The sequence below is a fragment of the Miniopterus schreibersii genome (genome assembly GCF_964146895.1).
Source record: "Miniopterus schreibersii genome assembly, chromosome: 22".
Lineage (NCBI taxonomy): Eukaryota > Metazoa > Chordata > Mammalia > Chiroptera > Miniopteridae > Miniopterus > Miniopterus schreibersii.
In genome coordinates this window covers 5,182,238-5,204,502 of record NC_138124.1, presented here as the reverse complement: position 1 = coordinate 5,204,502, position 22,265 = coordinate 5,182,238, and the positions used below count along the sequence as shown (strand labels likewise).

The window sequence follows — 22,265 nt, the reverse complement described above, 5'->3', positions numbered from 1 at the left end:
AAGTAAATACGGGCAGTGGCTGGGAAGGCTGGGTGTAACCATGAGCCGTATTATTAGGATGTTCGGTTATAAACAGTAGCAGAAGCACTGCCAAAAACAAAAGCTAGCTCCCTTTGCTGAAAATATGTACAACTCTATTTTCGGACTGATGGGAACACAACGTGGGTGTAGTTTATGTAATCACAAGGGGTCCCAGGGAATGAAAAATAATATGGGGGCGGAGGGTGGTAGTTCTGGCATTTCTTCTGAAGTAATTTCTGCTGTCTCACGTGGCACATGCACAGTAACTTACCAGAACTTTGGATGTTGAATACCTGCAGTATCCATGATCTGCTTGTCATGTAGATGGCTGTGAACAAAAGACTAACTTCATGTTTTTAGCTAAAGATTCATGAATGTGGTCAGAGCCAGAAACTGTTTTGGTAACTTATCCCTCCAAAAGATGTGAATATTTAATGGCAGAGTTTGTTTTCCTTATTTCGAGCTACTTGCTACACACAATTTGTAAATGATCTAGAACTATTCCTTCCCCCTCCATTCCGCCTGTTGCCAGTCCTGTATTTGACTGATAGCTAAAAGATTCCATCGCCAAAAATCCATATAGAGGGGCTCATCATCATCATCTCCATTTTTCTCTTAAAACTCAAGTTATTAGCAGTCTCTACACTGTTTCTATTCTGTCTCCCAGTCCTACTTTGGCACTCAGAATATTTTGCCAAGCCTCATCTCAGAGCTGGCTAGAATGTTGATAGTACAAAGAACCAGCTTATTTATTAATGTGAAAACCTGTCTTAGAGGTCACCTTTTGGAAAAGAGACTAACATGAGAACAGATGTGTTACCATTTTTGTATTCTGGGCCATTCTTCTTTCTTGTTTATACACCTTTGTGCTTTCTATGCGCCTCAAAAATTTCTAAGGAAAAGGTCTCTAATTTGGGTTATAATGATATGCAGTAAAGTTCATAATATTTCTTTGTTACCTTTTCATTGTCTATAGGATCTGTAATAATGTCCCCCTTTAATTTCTGATACTGATAATTTGAAACTTTTCCTTTATCCTTGCTCAATCTAACTAGAGTTTTACTGATACCATTGATCTTTTCAAGGAAACCACCTTTTGGGTTTATTGATTTTATTGTTTATTTTCTATTGCACTGATTTCTTTCTTTCTTTTTTTTAATATATCTTTATTGATTTCAGAGAGAGGAAAGGAGGGGGAGAGAGAGAGAGAGAAACATCAATGATGAGAGAGTCATTGATTGAGCCCGCAACCCGGGCATGTGCAATGACCGGGAATCGAACCTGATCGCCTGGATCCCAGGTTGACGCTCAACCGCTGAGCCACGCCCGGCCGGGCTATTGCACTGATTTCTGCTCTTTGTTTTTTTATTATTTTTTTGAAATTCCGTTTGCTGTGGGTTAACTTGCTCTCTTTCTAGTTTCTTAAGGTGGTAGCTTATAAACATTTTTAGAATGTCTTTTTTCCTAATGTAGACATTTAATATTATAAATTTTGCTCTAAGTGCCATTTTAGCTATACCTCAAATATTGTAGGTGACGTTTTATTTTTATTCTGTTCAAATATTTTCTATTATTTAACTGTTTAATGTTTCCTTAAGATTTCTTCTTTAACCATGAATTTTTTTAAGAAGTTTTTTTAAACTTTTAAATTATTTGGTGTGTTTTTTGTTTTTTTCCAGATATATTTTTGGTTTTGATTTCTAAATTTATTACTGTTTAAGTTAAAGAGCATGCTTTTTAATCCTCAAATCTGAGACTTGTTTTATGCCACAGAATATGGTCTATCTTCCATGCACACTCAAAAAGAATGAATTCTGCTATTGTGGAAAGTGGTCTTTATGTGTTCATTAGATCAAATTGGTTGATAATGTTTTTCAGGTTCTCTGTATCCTTACTGATTTTGTGTTAACTTGTTTTATCCGTTACTGAGAGAAGACTGTTAAAATCTCTCATGGCAATTAGAATTTTATATTAAACTTAATAAAAATAACTTTTGTATGCCTAAGTTTTATCAAAAGCCTCTTTAGAGCATTAATTGATTATGAATTGCCCTGATTGTACTGTAAAAAGGTATTTTTTCTTAAAATAATTTTATCCACTTTGCAATAAAATTGGAAAAACAAAGATGGGAGTGATGGCACAGTAGATGAACTTGCAGCAGCTGGAAAATCATCCCATGTGACTTCACTGTCTGAAGCTCAGCCTGCTTTTCTTTTCCTTCAGATAAACCAGGAAAGCTGGTGCACAATAGAGCCGTGTCCTGATGCGGCATCTCTCTTGGCTCCCACACAGAGCCCAGGTAAGCGGGGATCTTCCCACTTCCAATTTGCTTGAATACCTGCTTCCAAAATACAGATATTCTAGAGCCGCAGTCCCACTCTAACAACAGATCATTTGATTTGGAGATCTGTCCTTCCTTAGCATGTTATGCAATAACACATGATAAAATTGTCTTAATATAGTAAAACTCTGAAAATATATTGTAAAGGACTAAACCTGTGGCTCTCAGTTTTGACACACATGGAAAGCATCTAGGCAGGGTTGGGCCATGGGGCTTGGGCAGAAAGGTGAGGGGCATGAAGAAGCATCAGCTTACAGTTGTAAGTAAGTCGTGGGCATGTAGTGCACAGCGTAGGGAGCACAGTCAGTAATACCGCAGGCACTTTGTGTGGTGACAGCATGGCTACTAGACTTCCTGTGCTGATCACCTCATAAGGTATATACATATCAAATCACTGTGTTGTACCCCTGAAACGAATATAACATTTTATGTCAACTATAATTAAAAAGAGCTTTCCATTCCAGAATGAAAATTAAAAAAAGAAAAAAAGCATCTTGGGAGCGCTAGGATACATTGATGCCTGGGTCTTATCCCCAGAGATTCTGATTTACTTGTGCTGGGGGTATGTGGCCTGGGCACCAAACTCTTCAAAAACTCCTTTGGTTATTCTCCTTTGCAGCCAATCATTAAGAACCACGAACTTCAGAAGTATTGTCAGGAATTGAGTCTCTCCTGAGGTCTTAGTAACAACAGATGAGGGTAACGTGCTCTTAAGACCTTGCTTGGTAACAGCACAGCACGTGGCTTGCGGCTAGTTAGGATTCCCAGCAGTTCTTCTAGGTTTAGCCACTAATTCACTGTGTTGAAGGCATGTTCCCTCATGTCTCCGTGCTCTGTTTTCTCTGGCCTCCCAGCATGACTAGCTTTTTCACAGGGATGTCGCCTGAGTGCCATGGCGGATAACCGTAAGTCCATTGCCTGTCCCCGCAGCTGCCATGTGAACACTGGCTATTTACCTCCTGAGCCCTTAAGTCCACTTTACCACAAGAAACTTCTTTTTACAATTCCAAAGTTTATTAACCTGCTTTAAAAATGACTGATTCCTCATTTACTGGTCTTTCTGGAAACAGTTTAGCTGTGGATATCCTGTGCTAGTATTAAATTTAAAGATGAACTTCAAATCCTTTGTCTCCAGAGGGTTTTCCTACTGATTCTCAACTCTGAGTTTACTCCAAAGGATATGTTGGAGCCCGGCTGGCGTGGCTCAGCGGTTGGGCATTGATCTGTGATCTAGGAGATCATAGTTCGATTCCCGGTCAGGGCACATGCCCGGGGTGCGGGCTTGATCCCTAGCAGGGGGCGTGCAGGAGGCAGCCGATCAATGACTCTCATCATTGATGTTTCTCTCTCTCACCCTCTCCCTTCCTCTCTCTGAAGTGAATAAAAACATTTTAAAAAAACAAACAAAAACAAAGGAAGTGTTGGAAACAAATGTGGAAAGGGTTTTTCTCTATGTTTGTCACACATGGAGAAAGTGGTTGAAGGATATTAAAGGCTATAGTTGTGTTTAGGGTCTCGCATATTATAAGATGGACCCTGTTCACAGATTCAGCTGAAACTTCCCCCATCCAGCCCCCTAGAACCTTTTACTTAAAAGTATCTACTTATTCCTTAAGCTGTCTGGGGCTTTTTCTAAAAGTGTAATTACTCCCAACCACCAAGCAGTGAAACTGTCTGCCGTAAAGGTTGAATGAGGTGGCCTCATAATATGAATATTCACAGGATGCCATGTGCTATAGTTTAATTTACTTGTTTAAAGAAATGAATTTTGAACCCCTGAGCATTTCCCCCGGGCATAATCTTGAATTTTGTTGACCCCTCCTACTCTAACCCCGAACATAACCCCTTTGGGTGTTTTTAGAGTGATTCTTTTAACTTCAGTGTAACAGAATCCAAGATCTGGATTATGCTTCTAAACTTCAGACATGAGATTTTTTATTCATTGCAGGCATAAGTTTTTTGGTGAATTCTAGGCAGGCTTCCTCCTTTTGCTTTATGAACACAGCTCAGGGCAGCAATAGTGTTAGGCCAAATGAGAGAATATCCTTTAAAATTACTTTGTATATTTTAAAATTCTGGATAAATACAAGAAAACATTATGATTAGCAGGGTTCAGCAAAGCACAGTGAGTGCTGATGGTATATTCCTACCCTGCCCCAACTATAATTTGTTTGCATACATATAATTTTATAACCAAATGACTAGATAGCATCTTTAAAAGTACACATTTTGCTAGCTGTTAAAAAGCTAATGGCTCAGGACACAAAAGTATTGACATTTATATATGGGTCATAAAATGGGCCTGGCCCACCTCAAGGTAATGTCCTTACTGGATGCTCGTTGAGTCACACATTATAGGTTAATGACGCCTTAACTTCATTAGGCGTGTTTATCACACCCCTGCTATTTGTGGAGGGGCAGAGTTCTGGTTGCTGTATTTATAAATTAGTTCTAACTTTCACTACAGCTCTTTGAGGGAGGTCCTCAGCATCTCATTTCACTGGTGTGGAAATGAAGACTTAGGGGGGTTAATTAATTCTTGCCTGGGATCTTTCTGCTAATAAGTAGCCAGACCTAGAGGAAGCCTCATCAGCCTAACTCTAAAGACAGCACCCACTCTTATACCTTCATGTGCTGCTGTTTTAGTCATTAGGAAGGAGACTTGCAGGAAGAAAGGGAAGGATTTCATTCATTTTGAAAACTTACCAGCACATGTGAGTTAGGGTGTAGGAGAGCTTCGCCTTTAGCGCCCCTCGCCCCTTGTGGGGCCTTTGTAATGGCTCAGAGTCCTTTCCTCTCGCCTTTTCCTTGTTCCATGCTCGTCCCTCCCTCCCTGTCTCAGCAGCCGGCGTATACCACACAGCCCACTCTTACCCCGAACTTGGTCTGTGGTCCCCGTGGTGCTTGGAGTTCTTTTCTGGGCAAGGCGTTCCTACGAGGGCTGAATCTGGAGCTTCCCTGTGACTTTTCCATTAGAATGTCTTGAGCTGTGTGTTTTCCAGTCTGCAATTGGGACGTGGTCTGTTAGGCTGCCAGCTGGACTGCTAGAGCTCAGCATAGTTGCTGTGACAGCCCTTTCTTTTCCTGGCCAGCCCCCTGTTTTCCCCTCAGCCATGGGTCGGAGGTTTTCATTTTTCCAAGTGTGGAAAGGGGAAGAAATGGAAAGATTACACCCCCCTCCCCCCAGCTCCACCTAAGGTAGCACATACTCTCCGAAATGTGGGCACTCCAGGATACCAGGGGTTTCCAGTATTTTACAGGTAGGGCTATTTCCATTGAAATATCACGGTCAGAAACATCATTGACACCAAGATGGAAATGAACTAAGATCATTATTTTCTTTATCTGGAACATTTTCAGAAACATCTGTGGGCCCAGCCTCACTTCCTATGGCATCCTTTGTGTACTTCTGTGTTGAAATTGTCTCTTAATATGTTTGTTTCCACTCTAAGATTGTAATCCCCGCCTCCTCCACACAAGCACTAAACTCCCTCTCTCTCTTTTTTTTTGGACACCCCCTGGTACGTAGTCAGATGCCTAACTAATGGAAGAGGTAATTTTATTGACAGGCGATTCATGACCGATCCCAGTGCAGTGCCTCTTTGATTCTTCCCCTAAGATTCCTGGCTAATCCAGGGCAAATAATTGATTAATGATAAGTTATTAATTTAGGTAAGAACAACTTCTCATTATCTCTGAGCTTGCACACCCTCTCCCCAATTATTGTCCAAGGATAGACTCTAAGAATTAAAAGAGACACGGGGTAACCCAGTTCAATCTTCACTTCCCCTTCTTTCCAGAAGCCTATTGACACAGTCATTCAGCCTTTGCTCCAGCCCCTCTGGTGAAAGTGAGGCTCCTCCGATTGCCCAGCAGCCCAGCCGCCTTGCAGCGAAGCCCTGCGCCTTCCAGTCTGATTGCTGGAATGAAAAGAAACTGAATTTTAAAAAAAGTATTGGTTGAATAAATTTTCTTTTTCAGAATGTGAGAACTTCCTGGATGTTGGGCTGGGCAGGGAGTGTGGCCCCAAACATGGTGGACTTAAAAGAGAATCTGGGAGTGACTGTGACCTATTTCACTCACCCAGTGAAGACGTGGACAGCATCGTCTTCTCCAAGGTACTGTATGTGCTTCCCGCCGAGGGCTGTGACCCTGTGAGTCTTCCAGGGCTTCTCTCTGGCTCTCACACGACCTAAGAGAAGTGTAAATGTTCCCTTTCAGAGAAGGAAGCTCCAGGTTTCCAGGGGCATAGAAAAAAGCTTTGGCCACTATTTTCTGCAGAATCATGGCTGGTTACGTGCAATTTTTGCAGCTCACACTGAAGACTAAAGAAATGGAAGTGAATTAAATCAGATGACAATGGGTACTTTTCAGTGGGCAGGAAGGACCGCAGCTCAGACTATATGATGTCATGTGTATAAACTAACCATAGAGTCATTTCTGACTAATGTGTTCTAGGCCCGAAGCTCACTGCTGAGCTTGGTGATGTCAAGCTGCTTTTCATATAATTTGAGGCCCTCTAAGGGTGGGGGTGGCGTGGTTTGCTTTTTTGGGGGGGGGCCTTATGTTTGCACCTAGTTGCAGCGAGCTCTGCTTTGTTTCCTGAGAAAACTCGAGGCCTTTCCCACAGCAGAGTCCGCAGTAGCGCTCAGTCCTGTGCCACAGGAGGTTGTCTTAGTAGCAAGGGGGTGAGGGGCGGGCGTGGCAGCTGTGAAGACGCCTCCGTGAAGGGCTCGTGGTGACTCGGGGGAAGTGACGGGAGCAGCTGTGTTAGTGGGTGATTATGTTCCCCTGGCCTGTGTGAGGATGTTGTGCTGTAGAGTTATGATAGAGGAGAGGAGGCGTAAGGTTCTGGGGTTCTGGTCCAGATTTATTCAGGCCTCTGTGACTGTACCTTCAAACACTTCATTTTTGTCCAAGTGGCTCTCGTGTGTCCATTTGTCCTTCCCAACCCTTTTCCACCTTGCTCCTTTTCCTTGTGCTCGTTATATTGAGGTCCTTGGAAAGATTTATAGAACTTCAAGATTCCTATCATTATTGCTCATAGTGGACTCTTTGACTCAAGAGATTGTGTCAGGCAAAAATCCCACACACTTGGGAAGGTCTGTCTTTCTCTGAGGTTATTTAGGAAGAGGGAAACCAGTAGGATTTTTTAAAAAAAGAACCAAACAAATAGAATTTGGGTAATTTCCACTGTGATTTAGAGGTTTTCATTATAAGGACTTGCATAGTCTTCCCCACCGCCAGCACCAACCGCCGCCCCTGTGGAATGCCATTCTGGAGATGCTTGTCTCTGCAAATAAGTCCCTTTTGTCTGAGATAAAGAGATTAGATAATATCTCCAAGTTTCAGCTTTAAGTTTGAATCATCAATAATCACTGAACGGTGTCATGGATACACACGTTTTGTTAAACATTTCTGTCTGAGAATTTTCACAGTGAAAAACTTTAAAAATGGAAAAGTCTTCATTAAGAAATGCTCGCTGCCTCCTAGTACGTGACACCGTGTCCCTGGATGCTCCACTGTCTGCAGAATGCTAGTGATTTCTGCTCACTGAATCGAGTGATTTCCCTAGCCACGCAGAATGAGCATTTCCTATATTTTACCTGCTTTTCAAACTGCCAAAAGCATTTATAAGATTGTTCATACCGGTGGCCAGTGCTAGATTTCGCAGTTTTTTTTTCAGGATGACTAGATAGATACAATTTTTACTCCCCAAGTTAAGTCTTCTCTATATCTCACACCCGAGTGCCTCGGGAAACCAGAAACGCCGTGCACGCTTCACCTCGCCCTGTGCTTGCCAGAATGTCCAGTGGCCTCTCCGAGACCTGGAGGTTCTTCCTCTTAGTAGTTCCACTCTCCCAGTTTGTGACCCAGAGAGATTTGGTAATAGATGTTTTCTCTCGCATTATTAAGACCAAGGGCTTCCACGTGAACGGAAAAGGAGAGAGACAGACTAATATTTACAAAATACTTGCTATACCCTGGGCACTGAACTGAATTTTTTATATGTATGATCTCATTTCATGATCCCAGCAATGCCGTAGGTGGGTGGGTGGTTTTATGTTCATAGTCCTGAGGAAATAGAGGCTCTGATTGGTGAAGAAGTTTACTCACAATTCCTCAGCTGGTAACAGAATAGAGACTTGTCCCTAGAGCTGACTCTAAAATCTGTTTATTTTCTTTGCTTTCAGTTACTTTGCTTTCAGTCTCCCAGCACCTCCTTTAATAGCCACTGTTTTATACAGAAGCACAGCAGTGGCAGACGCCCCACCAGCCACTTAAAAGACCTACGGGTGGTCTCCCGTAGGATAGCCATTGCAGCCTCCTCTGATGTGAACTGTGGTGTGTGTTAGGTCACTTCCTGCAGCCATTGCTGTGACTCTGGCCTCACAGGGGTCCCCTTAACAGCCTGCAATGTTTGTCACAAACTTTTTTTTTTTTTTTTTAAATATATCTTTATTGATTTCAGAGAGAGGAAAGGAGAGGGAGAGAGAGAGATAGAAACATCAATGATGAGAGAGTCAGTGATTGAGTCCACAGCCCGGGCATGTGCCCTGACTGGGAATCGAACCCTGATCGCCTGGATCCTAGGTCGATGCTCAACCCCTGAGCCACGCCCGGCTGCACTGTCACAAACTTTCTGCCTTAACTTTATATTTCCATGCAGCCTGCTTCCTGGTAAATACTAGGATTTTCGGAGGAGTGTTACGAGCTTCATGTTTGTTCTTTTTTTCCTTTGTCCATCACTTTATCAAAGACGCTGGTGCCAGGACTTACTATTTTATGTATCATTTGACCTGATAACGCTTTGGCCAATTCTCAGTGAAGTGAGAAAAAGGAATAGATTTCTTGTACTTAAGTATTTGTGGACGGAATTTGGGTGTTGGTGGCAGACTTGAGGTGGGCACATAAGCTGACATTTTTCAGAAGGCCACTAAAAACCATCACAGGCCTGCTTCTGGAATATTAACTTGAGCACATTGTTCTTGTAGCCAAGCAGACAACCTTGCTTTTAGTTACGGCTTGTGAAAAAAAATTAATATGATGTGAATTTACAGTTTTTGTACAGCAGAAACCCAGAGATGTAAGGGTTCCCTTCATTTCAGTTGGTGGTATTGACTGAAAGAAGTCACCTGAGTTTGATTTTTTTTCTCTCTGTAAGAAAGGAAAAATTAATGTCCATCTAGTCTAGTACCTCTAGTCAGAGGGTAGAAAGAGCATATGTCCTAGACCATACCTTTACTGGCGGCTATTTGAGTCCAGCTATGATTATGCTTTAAAAAAGAAATCTCTGTGAGTTGTGATCTTGCCCATCCTACGCACCATGAAGCCATTGGCTCCATCGGGAATAACTGAGGCTCTGCTCGGTCCTGCTTTTCAACCGTATGCGCTTTCTCCCCTTCACAGCCCGAGGAAGAGCAGTCGGTCTGTGATATCACTGGATCCAGTTCTTCCACCGATGACACAGCGTCCCTGGATCGACATTCCTCTCATGGCAGCGATGTGTCCCTCCCCCAGATACCAAATTTGAACAGGTCCAGAGATCAGCAATCTCTCGATGGCTTCTACAGCCATGGGGTGGGAGCGGAGGGTCGAGAGAGTGAGAGCGAACCTGCTGGCTCAGGTGAGATGGAAGAGGAGCTGGACAGTGTCACCGAAGTGCCTGCCGCCTGCTCTGTCCTGAGGAGCTCTATGCGCTCTCTGTCCCCTTTCCGGAGGCATAGCTGGGGTCCTGGGAAGAATGCTGCCAGCGATGGAGAAATGAACCACCGGAGGTGAGACGCTGGGTTGCTTGTTTAGTCTCTCTGTCTGCTTGCTTTTGAGAAGTGTCTGATTTGGGGTTCTCAAGGGTAAAAGATTTGAGGAGACACGATGGTATAGCAGAACAGAGTAGGCTTTGGAAATGGGAAAACCCCTATTCAAACTCCATCTCTTGACCTTTCTATGTAGATATCCTTGGGCAAGTTGCTTGACCCCTCTGAGCTTTAATTTTCTCATCTGTAAAATAACTGCTTTTCAGAGCATCCGTAACAATAAATATTACAGGTGAAATGTGTCTGTCACATAGAAGGTGTTTAGTAAGTGGTAGCATTTATTCAGGCTAGATTTGTTAATGAAATTCATAGATTAGAAAAATTCATAGATTAGAAATAGTTTGTCCGTTTTAAATTAAGAAATCAATATGAAATCTTATAGTTTGAATACATCTAAGTTTTAAAAGCTCTTCAAAGGAATTGCCATCTGTTTCTAATGCAGAAAGTTTTGATAAAGTCTAGATTGCTAGTTAATCCTCAAGAGACTGTTAGAATCATTGAATATCATTAAATTGTTGGTATTTTCCATGTATCATCTGGTTTTCGGGCACTCAACTGTGTGGCCCAGTTGCAGACCTTCAGACCTTCATTTTGGAAGCAGTCTGTGAGAAGATAAGTTGGATTTGATTTCTGACCATTGGCTGCCTAGATGAATTTAAGCAGATGGTTTTAGCTCCAAAGAATAAGTGCCACGAAACCTGCTCTGTGCACAAAGGTGGACTCACTCCAGAGCCCCTTCTTAGTGCGGAAAGCAGCTAAGGGAGGAGGCCGACAGTTGTTTTAAAACAATTCACATAAACAGCCTCACTGGAGCAATATTGCTTTTAAAAAGATATATATTTTTTTCTTGACCTCTTTATAATATTGTGGCTCTGATTTCCTAGCTATAAGTACATGTAATCTGACGACCTCTTTTATTCAACCGATGTATATAGTGCACCCGCTACCTGCCAGGCATTTCTAGGTTCTGGATGCACACAGGTGAAGGAGACCAAGTTCCGCCCTCATGGAGCTCACAGTAATACCATACACTTTGCTAACTTGCTCCTCTTTTCAGACTCCTTAAATAACAGATTATCTCATGTAATTTTCGAGTCCTCTTCATGAGCCAGGCAGTATTGTCCCCATTTTTGCAGACGGGACTGGTGCACATTGTATCACCTACCCAAGCTCAGGAGAATCCTGCTTTCCGGTCTCCCAGTCAAGGGCTCTTTCACTAATTCCATATTACCCTCGGGTGGAGTTCAGGATGCTTACCATAAAAATAAGGGCTTGCTGGGTACTTTTTTGTATACATTTGAATGCCTAGGCTATATAAAAAGTGATTCCTAAAAGCTTGGCTTTTCAGCTTTAGCTTTATTCATGCTGTACTTTTTTTGTCTTTAAAGCATTTACACCAATAGAAAAAGTAAGGATTTAGGGAGAGCTTCTTACAGCGGGACATTCTTAGCTTAGATGATAACAGTGTCAAGAAATGAGGGTTTATTTTATATATAAACCTTTTTTTAAAAAAATAACCCACTATGGATCCTTTTGCCATGACCTTGATTTCAGACCTCGGTGGAACTTTATGGATCATTTAGCTCAGATGAGGAAAATTGAAGCTCAGATTAAGTGATTTGCCCAAGATTACATAGTGATCAGTTGACTGAACTAAGAGTAGAACCCTATCACCTAAGTTATTTATATTTTCAACCTATTAATATCATGGAATCTCCTATTTGAGCTTAGTATTAAGGATTACCCCACACCACTGTCCTGATACCTCTGGAGATAATGGAAGGGGAGTCGGGTATTACTATAACTATTTGACTAAATCTTCCAGTATTACCTGCATACTGTGAAACCTGAAATTTCAGAAGTTAGGAAAACCCTTTGTAAATTTTGAATGGCCTTTCTTTTTTCTGATCCTTTTACTTTTATAATTTAGGAAACCTCTTCTTTGTTATCTGATTAAGTCCTTGGAGCAAGGAGGGAGCAAAGTAGATAGAAACCGTCAGGCCCTTTTGGTCCTGACATTTTTTTCCTTCCACGTTCCTTCATTCCCTTCCTGCACCGTTTCTCTTTGGGGATTGTATGTCTTCCGAGTGTGATGTCTGGATGTTTCATGCGTTTGTATCCATTTTGTCTCACCTCAGCACTGACCTCTTCCACCGTTCATTTTCAGTTCAATGCGAGTTCTTGGGGATGTTGTCAGGAGACCTCCCATTCATAGGAGAAGGTACAGAGTTCACTCATTGCACTAACCTCGTTGCCTCTGAGCATATACTAACAAGCATCTCTTACTCTGCTTATTCCATGATTAAACAGCTGTTTTTAAATAATGTCACATCTGCTTCAGGCAAATAAAATACAGGTACTTAATTGCCGATGCCCCTTCCATAGGAAATGGTCTCTTGAATTTGAAGTTTTGATAACAGGGTCTCCCCAACTTTCTCCAGAAGAGTTTGAAGAAATGTTTATGTAGCGTCTCTAATGGACCCCAGGGAGGACTTTTTCTTTCTTTCAAAAAAAGGAGGGTGAGGGGTGGAGAAGAACCAGAAATACGTGCTTAAAACAAAATTTAAAAGCATTAAATTAAGACCCTAAAATATCTTCAACACATTCTTTAATGTTGTGCTGAGAGTCTGTGTCCCTAGGCCACCTGGCAGTTGCCTTTCCCTTGTAGACTCCTTCGTTCCGTAAAGCAAGAGGCCTCTGCTTACCTCTCAGGGGCCCTCGCACTGTCAACTCTAAGTGTGAAACTAAAAATTAGTGATTTATAAGCTGAAAAGACAAAAAGTACTGATATGCTTCAAATTTTTCAAAGGCTGAGTTTTATTATCCAGAAGCCATTAGTGACCTTTTTCCCCACTACCTGGAAAAACATTTGGAAATCCAAGAATGATTGTTAGATTTACTGTTAGCTTCTCCCATTAGGAGACATTTGTGAAGAGGTATTTTTAACATTAGCTGAAGGCGTTTGTTGGGAAGCAGGCAAATAGTGAGCTTTTCCATTGTGCCTTTCAAGTGGCTGCTTCCGAGTTAAGTGCAAAATTGAGCTCAGATACAAATATTCTCTTGAATCTCAGATAGTCATGACTCTGGTTAAGTTTTTCTTCAGGGGAACAAGTTATAAGTCAAATCCGGCTCATTAATATGAATTATTAAAACCATGCGCTTGAAGACCCTGGAAGACGGCAAGTTGCTGGATGCCTTCCAAGTTAGCACATAGATGCAGCCGACCTGGCCACTGGTGACATTGTCGCCCTTAGTCATTTTCTGTCAGAAGAAGAGGAGGCATCCTTTTCAACAGTGTATTAAGCCTTAACTAGAAAAATTGAAACATTCCAACAAATCTTAAAAGGTGAGAGAGAAGGATAGTTTTTTTTTAAAAAGCCAAAATTTCCTAAATTTTGAAAACAAAGCCCAACAGCCATTAAATGTAAACCCCCACTAACTGAGGAATTAGGGACATTAGGATGCTCTCAAAAATACTCTTTATTATGAAGGCCTTTGCTGCTGCAAGGAAGGGCAGTGTTTCTGCTCCTGTAGGACCATCTGCAACTTCCCTCATCCTTGGAAAAGCCTGTCCCTCTGTCTTCCCTTTGCTCATCATGCTTTTCATCTTAAATTTCATCCCAGTCTCGCCTGTCATTTCTGAGAGAAAAGGGATGTTTGAATCTGTAGGAGATTATTTTTATATGATAAAATTATAGTTTTCTAATTTGGCAATGTATATTCAGTTACCGATTAACCACATCCTTTTTTTAATAAGTTGGATATTTAGATATCATATGCTTTTTTATTAACAGTTTGGAGATTCACAATTATAAGTTAACAAGTTTAAAGAATGGACTTCTCAGGCTTGTGTGTGTTTGAAAATTATATCGAGCTTACTTCTTACATAAGCGAATTATAAGTCAGTCTGATCTCACTTTCCAGACTCGAGATGTGCCTCAGCCTTGTATTTCTATTTTCTGCTTCTGCACTTGGGACCTTTATACAATTACTTTAATCTGATTTTAAATATTTTACAATTTAAAGTATTTTATTTATTTAAAAATATATATCTTTATTGGTTTCAGAGAGAGGAAAGGGGAGAGAGAGAGAGAGAAACATCAATGATGAGAGAGTCATTGATTGGCTGCCTCCTACACGTCCCCTACTGAGGATCGAGCCCACAACCCTGGCATGTGCCCTGACCGGGAATCGAACAGCAATCTCCTGGATCCTAGGTCAATGCTCAACCGCTGAGCCACGCTGGCCGGGCTACAATTTAAAGTATTTTAAAATGATGTTAAAGATTTTTACTTTTAGAAGAGCCATCGGGGTAGCTCTTGTATTTTCTGCATCTCGTCTCCTCTCACAAACCCCCATTTGTCAACAGAACAAAGTTATTAGGTGTACAGTAGGTGCTCCCCATCCATGGGGGATATGTTCCAACACCCCTAGTAGATATCTAAAACTATAGATAGTACCAAATCCTATATATACTGTTTTTTCCTATACATATCTGTGATAAAGTTTAATTTATAACAGGCACAGTAAGAGATTAATAACTAATAATAAAATAGGACAGTTATAACAATATACTATAATAGAAGTCATGTGAATGGCTTTGAGACCACTATTAAGTAAAATCGGGGTAACTTGAACACAAGCACTGTGATAACTAGACAGTCAGTCTAATAACCGAGGCGACTGCTAAGTAGTTGACTAATAGGCAGAGAATGAGAACAGCGTGGAGAAGCTGGACGAAGGGATGATTCACCTCTGGGTGGGATAGAGTGGGCCGCTGTGGGATTTCGTCACACTACCCAGACAGACACATACTTCAGAACTCATTATTTGTTTGTTTATGGAATTTTCCATATTTTTAGACCCTGGTTAACTGAAACCTTAGGAAAAAAAAAATCACAGATAAGGGGAAGACTACTGTATTCAAGATGGGCGGGCCTTTTGGTGTCTGCTGGTCTTCCCGTCTCCAAAATTCAAGAGGGAGCTCAGTGGTTTTACTCTGTCCCCCTTCTGAAAACAAAGGCATGTCACATAGAACTTCAAGGCCCGAATTATAGCAGTTTGTTTGTTTGTTTATTTATTTATTTATTTAATATATCTTTATTGATTTCAGAGAGAGGAAAGGAGAGAGAGAGATAGAAACATCAATGATGAGAGTCATTGATTGGCTGCCTCCTGCACGCCCCTGACTGGGGATGGAGCCCGCAACCCGGGCCTGTGCCCTGACCGGGAATCGAACCCCAATTGCCTGGATCCTGGGTCGACTCTCAACTGCTGAGGCACGCCCGGCCGGGTGAATTGGTTATTTTTTGGCCGGGTATCTTTACTTAGCCTTTCCAACCCCAGATTTTCTGTCCCTGCTGTTTAAGAATAAATATCAGTGCTGAGACAGTCAAGAAAGTAGACGAACAAGTGGATTTTTAAATTTTTGTGTGGAAATTAAAAAGACAGATTTCTGAGTATGATAGAATTCCTTTTTTAAAAAAGAAAATTAATCCCTTCGTTATCATTAAAATGCGAGGAAATGTGACCATTCTATACTTCATCTTTAGCACAAGATCCTTGAGAGTAGTAGGGTTTGAAGATGGATGTGAGTCTTGACTGGGTATTGTTATTATGAAAGATTTATGAAATCGTGTGGCTTAGATGGACCCTTCCTGGAAACACATGAAAAAGCTGATGACTCAGTGAGCCTGCTGCCGCAGTGTAGTCTGTCATTGCTCTTAGTTAAGGCCTAGAGATGCTGTGGTGAGGGAGGAGTGGGATATACGGAGAGGTTGTTCCTGGTACTGAAGGTTGAAACACCTCCGTGAGGATGGCTGCACAGGAAGCCATGAGTACGGTGGGCTCTTTATTCAGGGTTCTCTAGAAGGAATTGGGTTTCAGATTGGATTTGTTATCCTGTAAAGAGCTCACATAGTCATTTCCAACACATTATCTAGATAAACGTCAGTAGAACAATTTTAAGATTCCATGGCTTTTGTTTTAGCCTTTTTTCTAAATTGGTGTTGCATTTCTAATTTTTTGATGTTCAGATAAACCCGTCTGTCTCTAACTGTGCCTTTTTAAACCCAATAACTCCATCCCTGTTTCCTCTTTTCTCCCTCCATTTCTGTTTCTGTCATTGATGTCATCCCCAGTATGAGCTGGTGTCCCTCTGGTGTGCAATACTCTGCTGCCCTGAGTGCTGACTTTAATTACAGAAGGTATGGTATTGTTATGTGTCCAGCCATCAAAGGGGGAATCAGAAAGTGTGGCACGTGGGCTTTGGCTTGGACTGGCTTCTCTGTGTGGCTGGATTGCATATGGCAGCCTGCTTTGTCTGTGAGCACACTGTCCCCATTGCCTCTGCTGTTGGCATCACTAATCCGGTTGCAGGGGTACAGCCCAGAAGTTGGATGGTGTACACTGATGCACCCTGTTGGTCTCAAGTGGCTGTAGGGTTGGTGTTCTCTGCAGACTTGTCTCCATGGTGTGCTAGACCACGTCCCTCTGTTTTGGTCTTCTCGCATTCCCAAATCCTTGGAATTCCCACATCCCAAGGAAAACTGACAGAAACAAGGCAGCTCATAAGGTCCACTTATTTCTGTTATGCTACCAAATCTGCCAGTCATTTTAGAATGCTTTCAAATTCATAGACTCCTCGTTTCATGTTCTTTTCTCTACTAAGCATCCAGATTTAATTACAAAAACATTTTCAGGGTTAAGTTTTGTGGTAAGCATAGATCTGGTTTTCTCAGGCATTACAGATCATTCACAATAGAAAACTAAATTTCTTCTTCATTAGCCTGTCTTCTTATCCCTGGTATTAAAAATGACTTTTACAAGAGACATTACTTGTAGTTAGCCATGATTTCTATTGTCATATTGAAATAAGAAAAACAAAATCCATTGTTTAATTTACCCACTAGAGAAAATGGAGACATACGGTTTTAATTCATAGTAAGTAGTTTGTGAAACAAAAAAGCAAATTCAACCCTTTCTGGACTGGCATTTGTCAATTATTTGTAGCAATTAACTGTACAGTTTGAGCAGAAATAACTAAATAGCTTCAGAGTCCCTTCAAATACAATTCAGCTGCTCATGACTGAGGACATGGTCAGCTACAGCTGTATTTCGAGGTCTTGCCTATTTTAAAGAAGCTCCCCCTGCAGTTGTAAGAGATGTGAGTCATCCTGGCTGGCAACCCCAAGAAGGAAAGAGGCTCACCTTTCCTTGTAGCCACCTGCTTATAGAAAGTGCTTTTTACTCTGCAAACCACAAAATTCTTGGGGTTCCCATTTTGGATACCAAACTCTAACTTTCTTTTCTTCTTTTTGCTTTGTCAATATCAGGACAAAAATTAGAACTCTTAGACTTAGTAGCTTCTCAGCTTTTGTTCTTTAAGGTGTCCTGTGTGCCTGTCTGCAACTAACAATTGCAGGAAACCTGTTAAGCAGTTGTTGTCCGGCCAGGTGTGCACGGTTGATAATGCTCATAAGTGACTCTTGGGTTTTCTGGGGTGGGTGTATACCTGTGAAGTTAGAAAGCTCAATTAGACTGTCATTGAACGTAAAGTTGTAAAAGCCCACTTAATAACATTGGGGGCAAGTCTGAACCTCCTTGTATGCCTTCTGAAAGATACTTACACTCATGTTTTCTCTGTGCCATTTAATTATTTGGCATTAGCAGAGTTCAGTTACGGCAAAGATCAAGGGAAAACACATCAATAAAAGATCAATAAGAGCATATGTTCTGTCCATATGATATAATGAAAGAAATCTGAGAAAATGGCCTTAGTTCAATATTTAAACAGTTGAATGAGGTAAGAAAATCTAAGTGCACTTTTCTTTCTCCGCATACCAAGGCCTGTGAGGGGAAAGGTACGTGGTGCTCATCTGTTCCATGCCCTTGTAGACAGCATTGTTGGGTGATGTAGAAATAATACACAAGCAGGAGAGATACCACTAAAGGGGCTTTCTATTCTTTTTGTCTGAGACTCGGAAATGGGATGAATTAACTCTTGTGCTCTATGTTCAGTTTCAGCCTAGAAGGCTTGGCAGGCGGAGCTGGCGCTGGAAACAAGCCTTCTTCATCTCTGGAAGTCACCTCTGCAAACGCCAAAGAGCTCAGGCACCCGTTCAGTGGTGAGGAACAGGGTGATTCTTTGGTGTCACTTTCAGAAGAGGATTTGGAATCGGGCCAGAGAGAACACAGTATGTTTGGTCATCAGGTAAGGCTGAAATGCATATATGTTGCTAATTTGGAAAAACGTTTATTTTCCTAAGTATATCCTCGTATTAGGAGCAAAGGAGGCAATAGTTATGTTAATATGAGGCTAGCAGCTATGATTACTTACCTTCAATCTAGCTCAAAACCAGTTTTTAGCACTTAATACTAATTAAAGAATATTAATCTGCATAGATTGGTGGGTTTTTTTTTAATTATTATTTTTTTTATAATTCTCCCCTGAGGATACTTTTTTCTTTGCTTTTCAGAGAGAGTGGAAGGGGGGAGAGAGAAACATCGATGTGAGAAAGACACATCGATTGGTTGCCTCCCACACTCATCCAGACTAGGGTAGGTATGGAGCCTGCAACCGAGGTACATGCCCGTGGCCAGAATTGAACCTGTGACCCTTCAGTCCGGGGGGGCCAACTCTAACCACCGAGCCACACCGGCTATGGCTATTAATCTGCATAGACTTAAATGCTCCATCAAAGCAGCTTCTTTTTTTTTTTTTTTTTTTTAATTAGGAAGGTACCCAGGATATTAAACTGATTTTTCCCTCCTTTTCTGAGAACTTGTTTTGCCACTCCAATAGTAAAGTGAATCTCGAAGTGTGTTACACACCATGGTTAAACTTTCCAGTTCTCCAAAACATCACAAGTTTCTCTTTCTTGGAAAAAAATTCTTATTCTCTATCTTATTACGTTGTCTAGGAAAGGATTATTTATTCTCTTCTTCCTGTCACTGCCAAAATTCTTGGGAGCATCTGCATTCCCTGTCCCTCCTCCTCACCCCCTAATGACCCCTTACTGTCCACCACTGTCACTCTCCTGAAAGTCCTCTCTTGAAGGCCATGGATTTCCTTTTCTCCCAAATCCAGTGACCTTCTAGGTTCTCAGCTTCTCAAGCCCTTCATTATCACTCACCACCTCTGACAGTCCCTCGGGGAGTTTTTGAGTTGAGAATTTGAATTATGTGCTTTTCCAGCATCCTAGGCTACTCCAGTCCTCTTTCCTCATCTTGGGCAAAGGAGACTTTGGAATAATTTCTGAGAGGATTTCAGGACACGTATCCAAGTGAAATATTTCTAACTAAGCAAACAAGTTAAACCCCTGTCTTTAAAATAGGTGAGGGGAGTTTTAGGTAGAAATATAGTGAAACATTTCTTTTTCCCTTTTTTGTTGAATTTATTGGGGTGACATTAGTTAGTAAAATTATATAGGTTTCAGGTATGCAGTTCTGTAATACGTTATCTGTATATTGTGTGTTCACCACCCCAAGTCAGGCTGCCTTCCATCACCATTTGGCATCAGGGGATTACCTTAGTAATCAATGTATCACTATGGTCATGGGAAGGCCTAAGAGAATTTAGGCGTCATGAAAATCAAGTTGAAGGCCTACAGGAATTTTGTTGTACTTCACCTTTCTGGAATTTTTTTAACCTATAGTCTTTTATCTTGTGTGCAACCTTGAAGTCTTTATTCAGGCTGCTTGTATCTCTGATCTGGACAAGTTGTCTGCAGCCAACTTCCTGTTGGAAGTCTCTGCCTTTCCCTGAGGTCATTTTTCAGACCTCACAGTTGTATTGGAAACATAGCAACCGTGCCTCAGACTCCATGGTTACACAGGAAACAAGCTCTAAATAATCAGAAGTCTTCAGTGCAGTCTAGTCGAGTTTATGCTGGTAACGGGTTTTCATTGCTTCCCTTTCAACATGTGCAAGTCAGACAGAGGCAGATTTCAGCCGACCATGAAGGGAAGGGATTTATCATAAAGTTAACAATTAGGATGGGCTCTCAGAGTGTGCTGTTAAACACCGATTGACTCCGTTTGAGGGGTACCCTTGCAGGAACTTCTGCAGTCGGGTGGATTACTAATGCCTTGAAGCCACTATGACTTTACTGAGGGAGTTAAATGATCAAATTTCAGTCACCCCCATGTAGAGAAGCAGCCTGATCTTAGAAGAGGAAATGAGATTTAGGCTTATTTCCAGATACAGGGCTGCTTTGCTTGTAATCTTGAAACCCTTTTTCTTGAATGTGTTTCCAGTTCTTCAAGATCAGAATATTACCATTATACTTCTGTAAGAGATATTTAGGTTTTCAAAGAACAAGAACTGTATGTAGTTTGATATTTCCAGTGAAATTTTTTTAATCTGATTATGTATGCAGCAGATGTTAATTAAGCACTTACTAAGTTTGAAACGTTATTAGGGGTTGTTAGGGATAAAACCACTGTAAAGGATGGATACTCTAATTATCCCCAGTTTACAGATAAGAAAGCTAAGGCTCAGAAAAGCTGAGTCGCTTCTCTGCAGTTGAGCAGCCGTTAAGTGGTGGGGGCTGACTTCAGTCCAAGTCTGAGTGCAGAGCCTGCGCTGTTAGCCCTGTGCCACCTCGGTTGCCCGGCGTGGGCTGGATTGCAGAGTTCTCTGCTCATCTAGAATGTGAGAGCATGTACTTAGAACCTGTTCCTCACTTTTCTTTTTTACTTTACAGACATGTCACAGATCTAAACAACAGGGATTCAATTACTGTACATCAGCCATTTCTTCTACATTGACAAAGTCTGTCTCATTAATGACAATCAGCCATCCTGGGTTGGACAGTGAGTATACTACTTTTTAAAAAAATGAAATATCTTTGAACACTTTTCTATCATTTTTCTCACTTTAAGACCCTATAACATTACCTTCCAAAATTGGCTTGTCTCTTCCTCTGAATGAATGGCCACCATTTAAACAGAAAAGGTGAGATAGATTTCAGTTTTGTGACTGTCCTCTTACTACCTAAATATCTCCTTAATTCTTTAAATTTATTATATTTGGGGGGGGGCTAAACCTGACACATTTTTAAAAAAGTTATTTTGAAATAATCTTGGACTTGGAAATTAGTTGCAAAAACAGTAGAAAGAATTACCGTATATTCTTTACCTGGAGTCCCCAAATGTTAACGGAGATGATGCTCTAGGTCTCAAGGATACTGTCTTATTTTACCACAGTACAATTACACAGATTTTATCCGGTGTTATTTTCCTGAGCTCTTCAAAAATGTCAAGTTAACGAAGGACAAAGAAAGACTGAGATAGGGTTTTAGTTAACTGAGGGCTAAGAGCATTATGTCTGAAACGGATTAATGCAACTGCATGCAAATTCAGGGCCCACTGGCTGTGAAGTTATATGGAGACATCTGGCTTCCACAAGCACAGGGCGTTTGCATATGAAAGATGCACAAAAAAATATTTGCATTGAATCCCAGTGTGAGTCACCGAGAGGCAGTTTATTCTTTGAGAAACACCACTTTTTTGCATTATTTTTGAAATACTAATTTTTTTCATGAGTGTTGTGGTGTTTCTTCAGTGTCCCCTGGTAATAGTCATATTCAAGAGTTAGGGACAGAAGTAGCTGCCCTGTATTAATGGGATGTTTCCATTTATGACTTACTGGAGGCCTACTCTCTTTATTTTTTAATTTTAACTTTTTTATAATATGTTCTTACTGATTTTAGAGAGTAAGGGAAAGGGAGAGAGAAACACCCATCGGCTGCCCCCTGCACGCCCCCTCCTGGGGATCGAGCCCTCAACCTGGGCACGTGCCCTGCCTTGGAATTGAACTGGCGACCTCTGGGTGCCTGGGACGGTGCTCAACGAACTGGGCGGCACTGGCCAGGGCTGATCTACTTTTAATTTCCACAGTGGGACTAGACATGGCTGGTTTTATTAACTTTGTTCTCCTTTCCATATGATTAATTCTTCAAATACAAATCTGGCCTGTTTGACTAAAGCTACCTAATGCGACTTATTCTCAAAGATACAGGTATAACCTCACAGAACCGTAAACAGAAATAGCTTTTCCCGCTTTTGTTTGGATTTGGGTTTTG

At 41.3% G+C, this 22,265-nt stretch overlaps 1 protein-coding gene across 10 annotated transcripts in view; it reads left to right on the top strand.

The window, feature by feature from the left end:
* The window catches only part of AKAP13 (A-kinase anchoring protein 13), a 201,514-nt gene that overhangs the window by 128,592 nt on the left and 50,657 nt on the right, over positions 1 to 22,265 (top strand). For 6 of the 10 annotated variants that reach the window (XM_081124327.1, XM_081124329.1, XM_081124334.1 and 3 more), the window contains 7 exons: positions 2,245 to 2,320; positions 6,344 to 6,480; positions 9,773 to 10,140; positions 12,347 to 12,400; positions 16,320 to 16,385; positions 18,199 to 18,391; positions 20,886 to 20,994. In XM_081124327.1, the coding sequence (XP_080980453.1) occupies positions 2,245 to 2,320; positions 6,344 to 6,480; positions 9,773 to 10,140; positions 12,347 to 12,400; positions 16,320 to 16,385; positions 18,199 to 18,391; positions 20,886 to 20,994 (1,003 nt within the window). The remainder of the gene's footprint in view (positions 1 to 2,244; positions 2,321 to 6,343; positions 6,481 to 9,772; positions 10,141 to 12,346; positions 12,401 to 16,319; positions 16,386 to 18,198; positions 18,392 to 20,885; positions 20,995 to 22,265) is intronic. The other 4 variants (XM_081124332.1, XM_081124336.1, XM_081124333.1 and 1 more) reach the window with 2 other exon arrangements.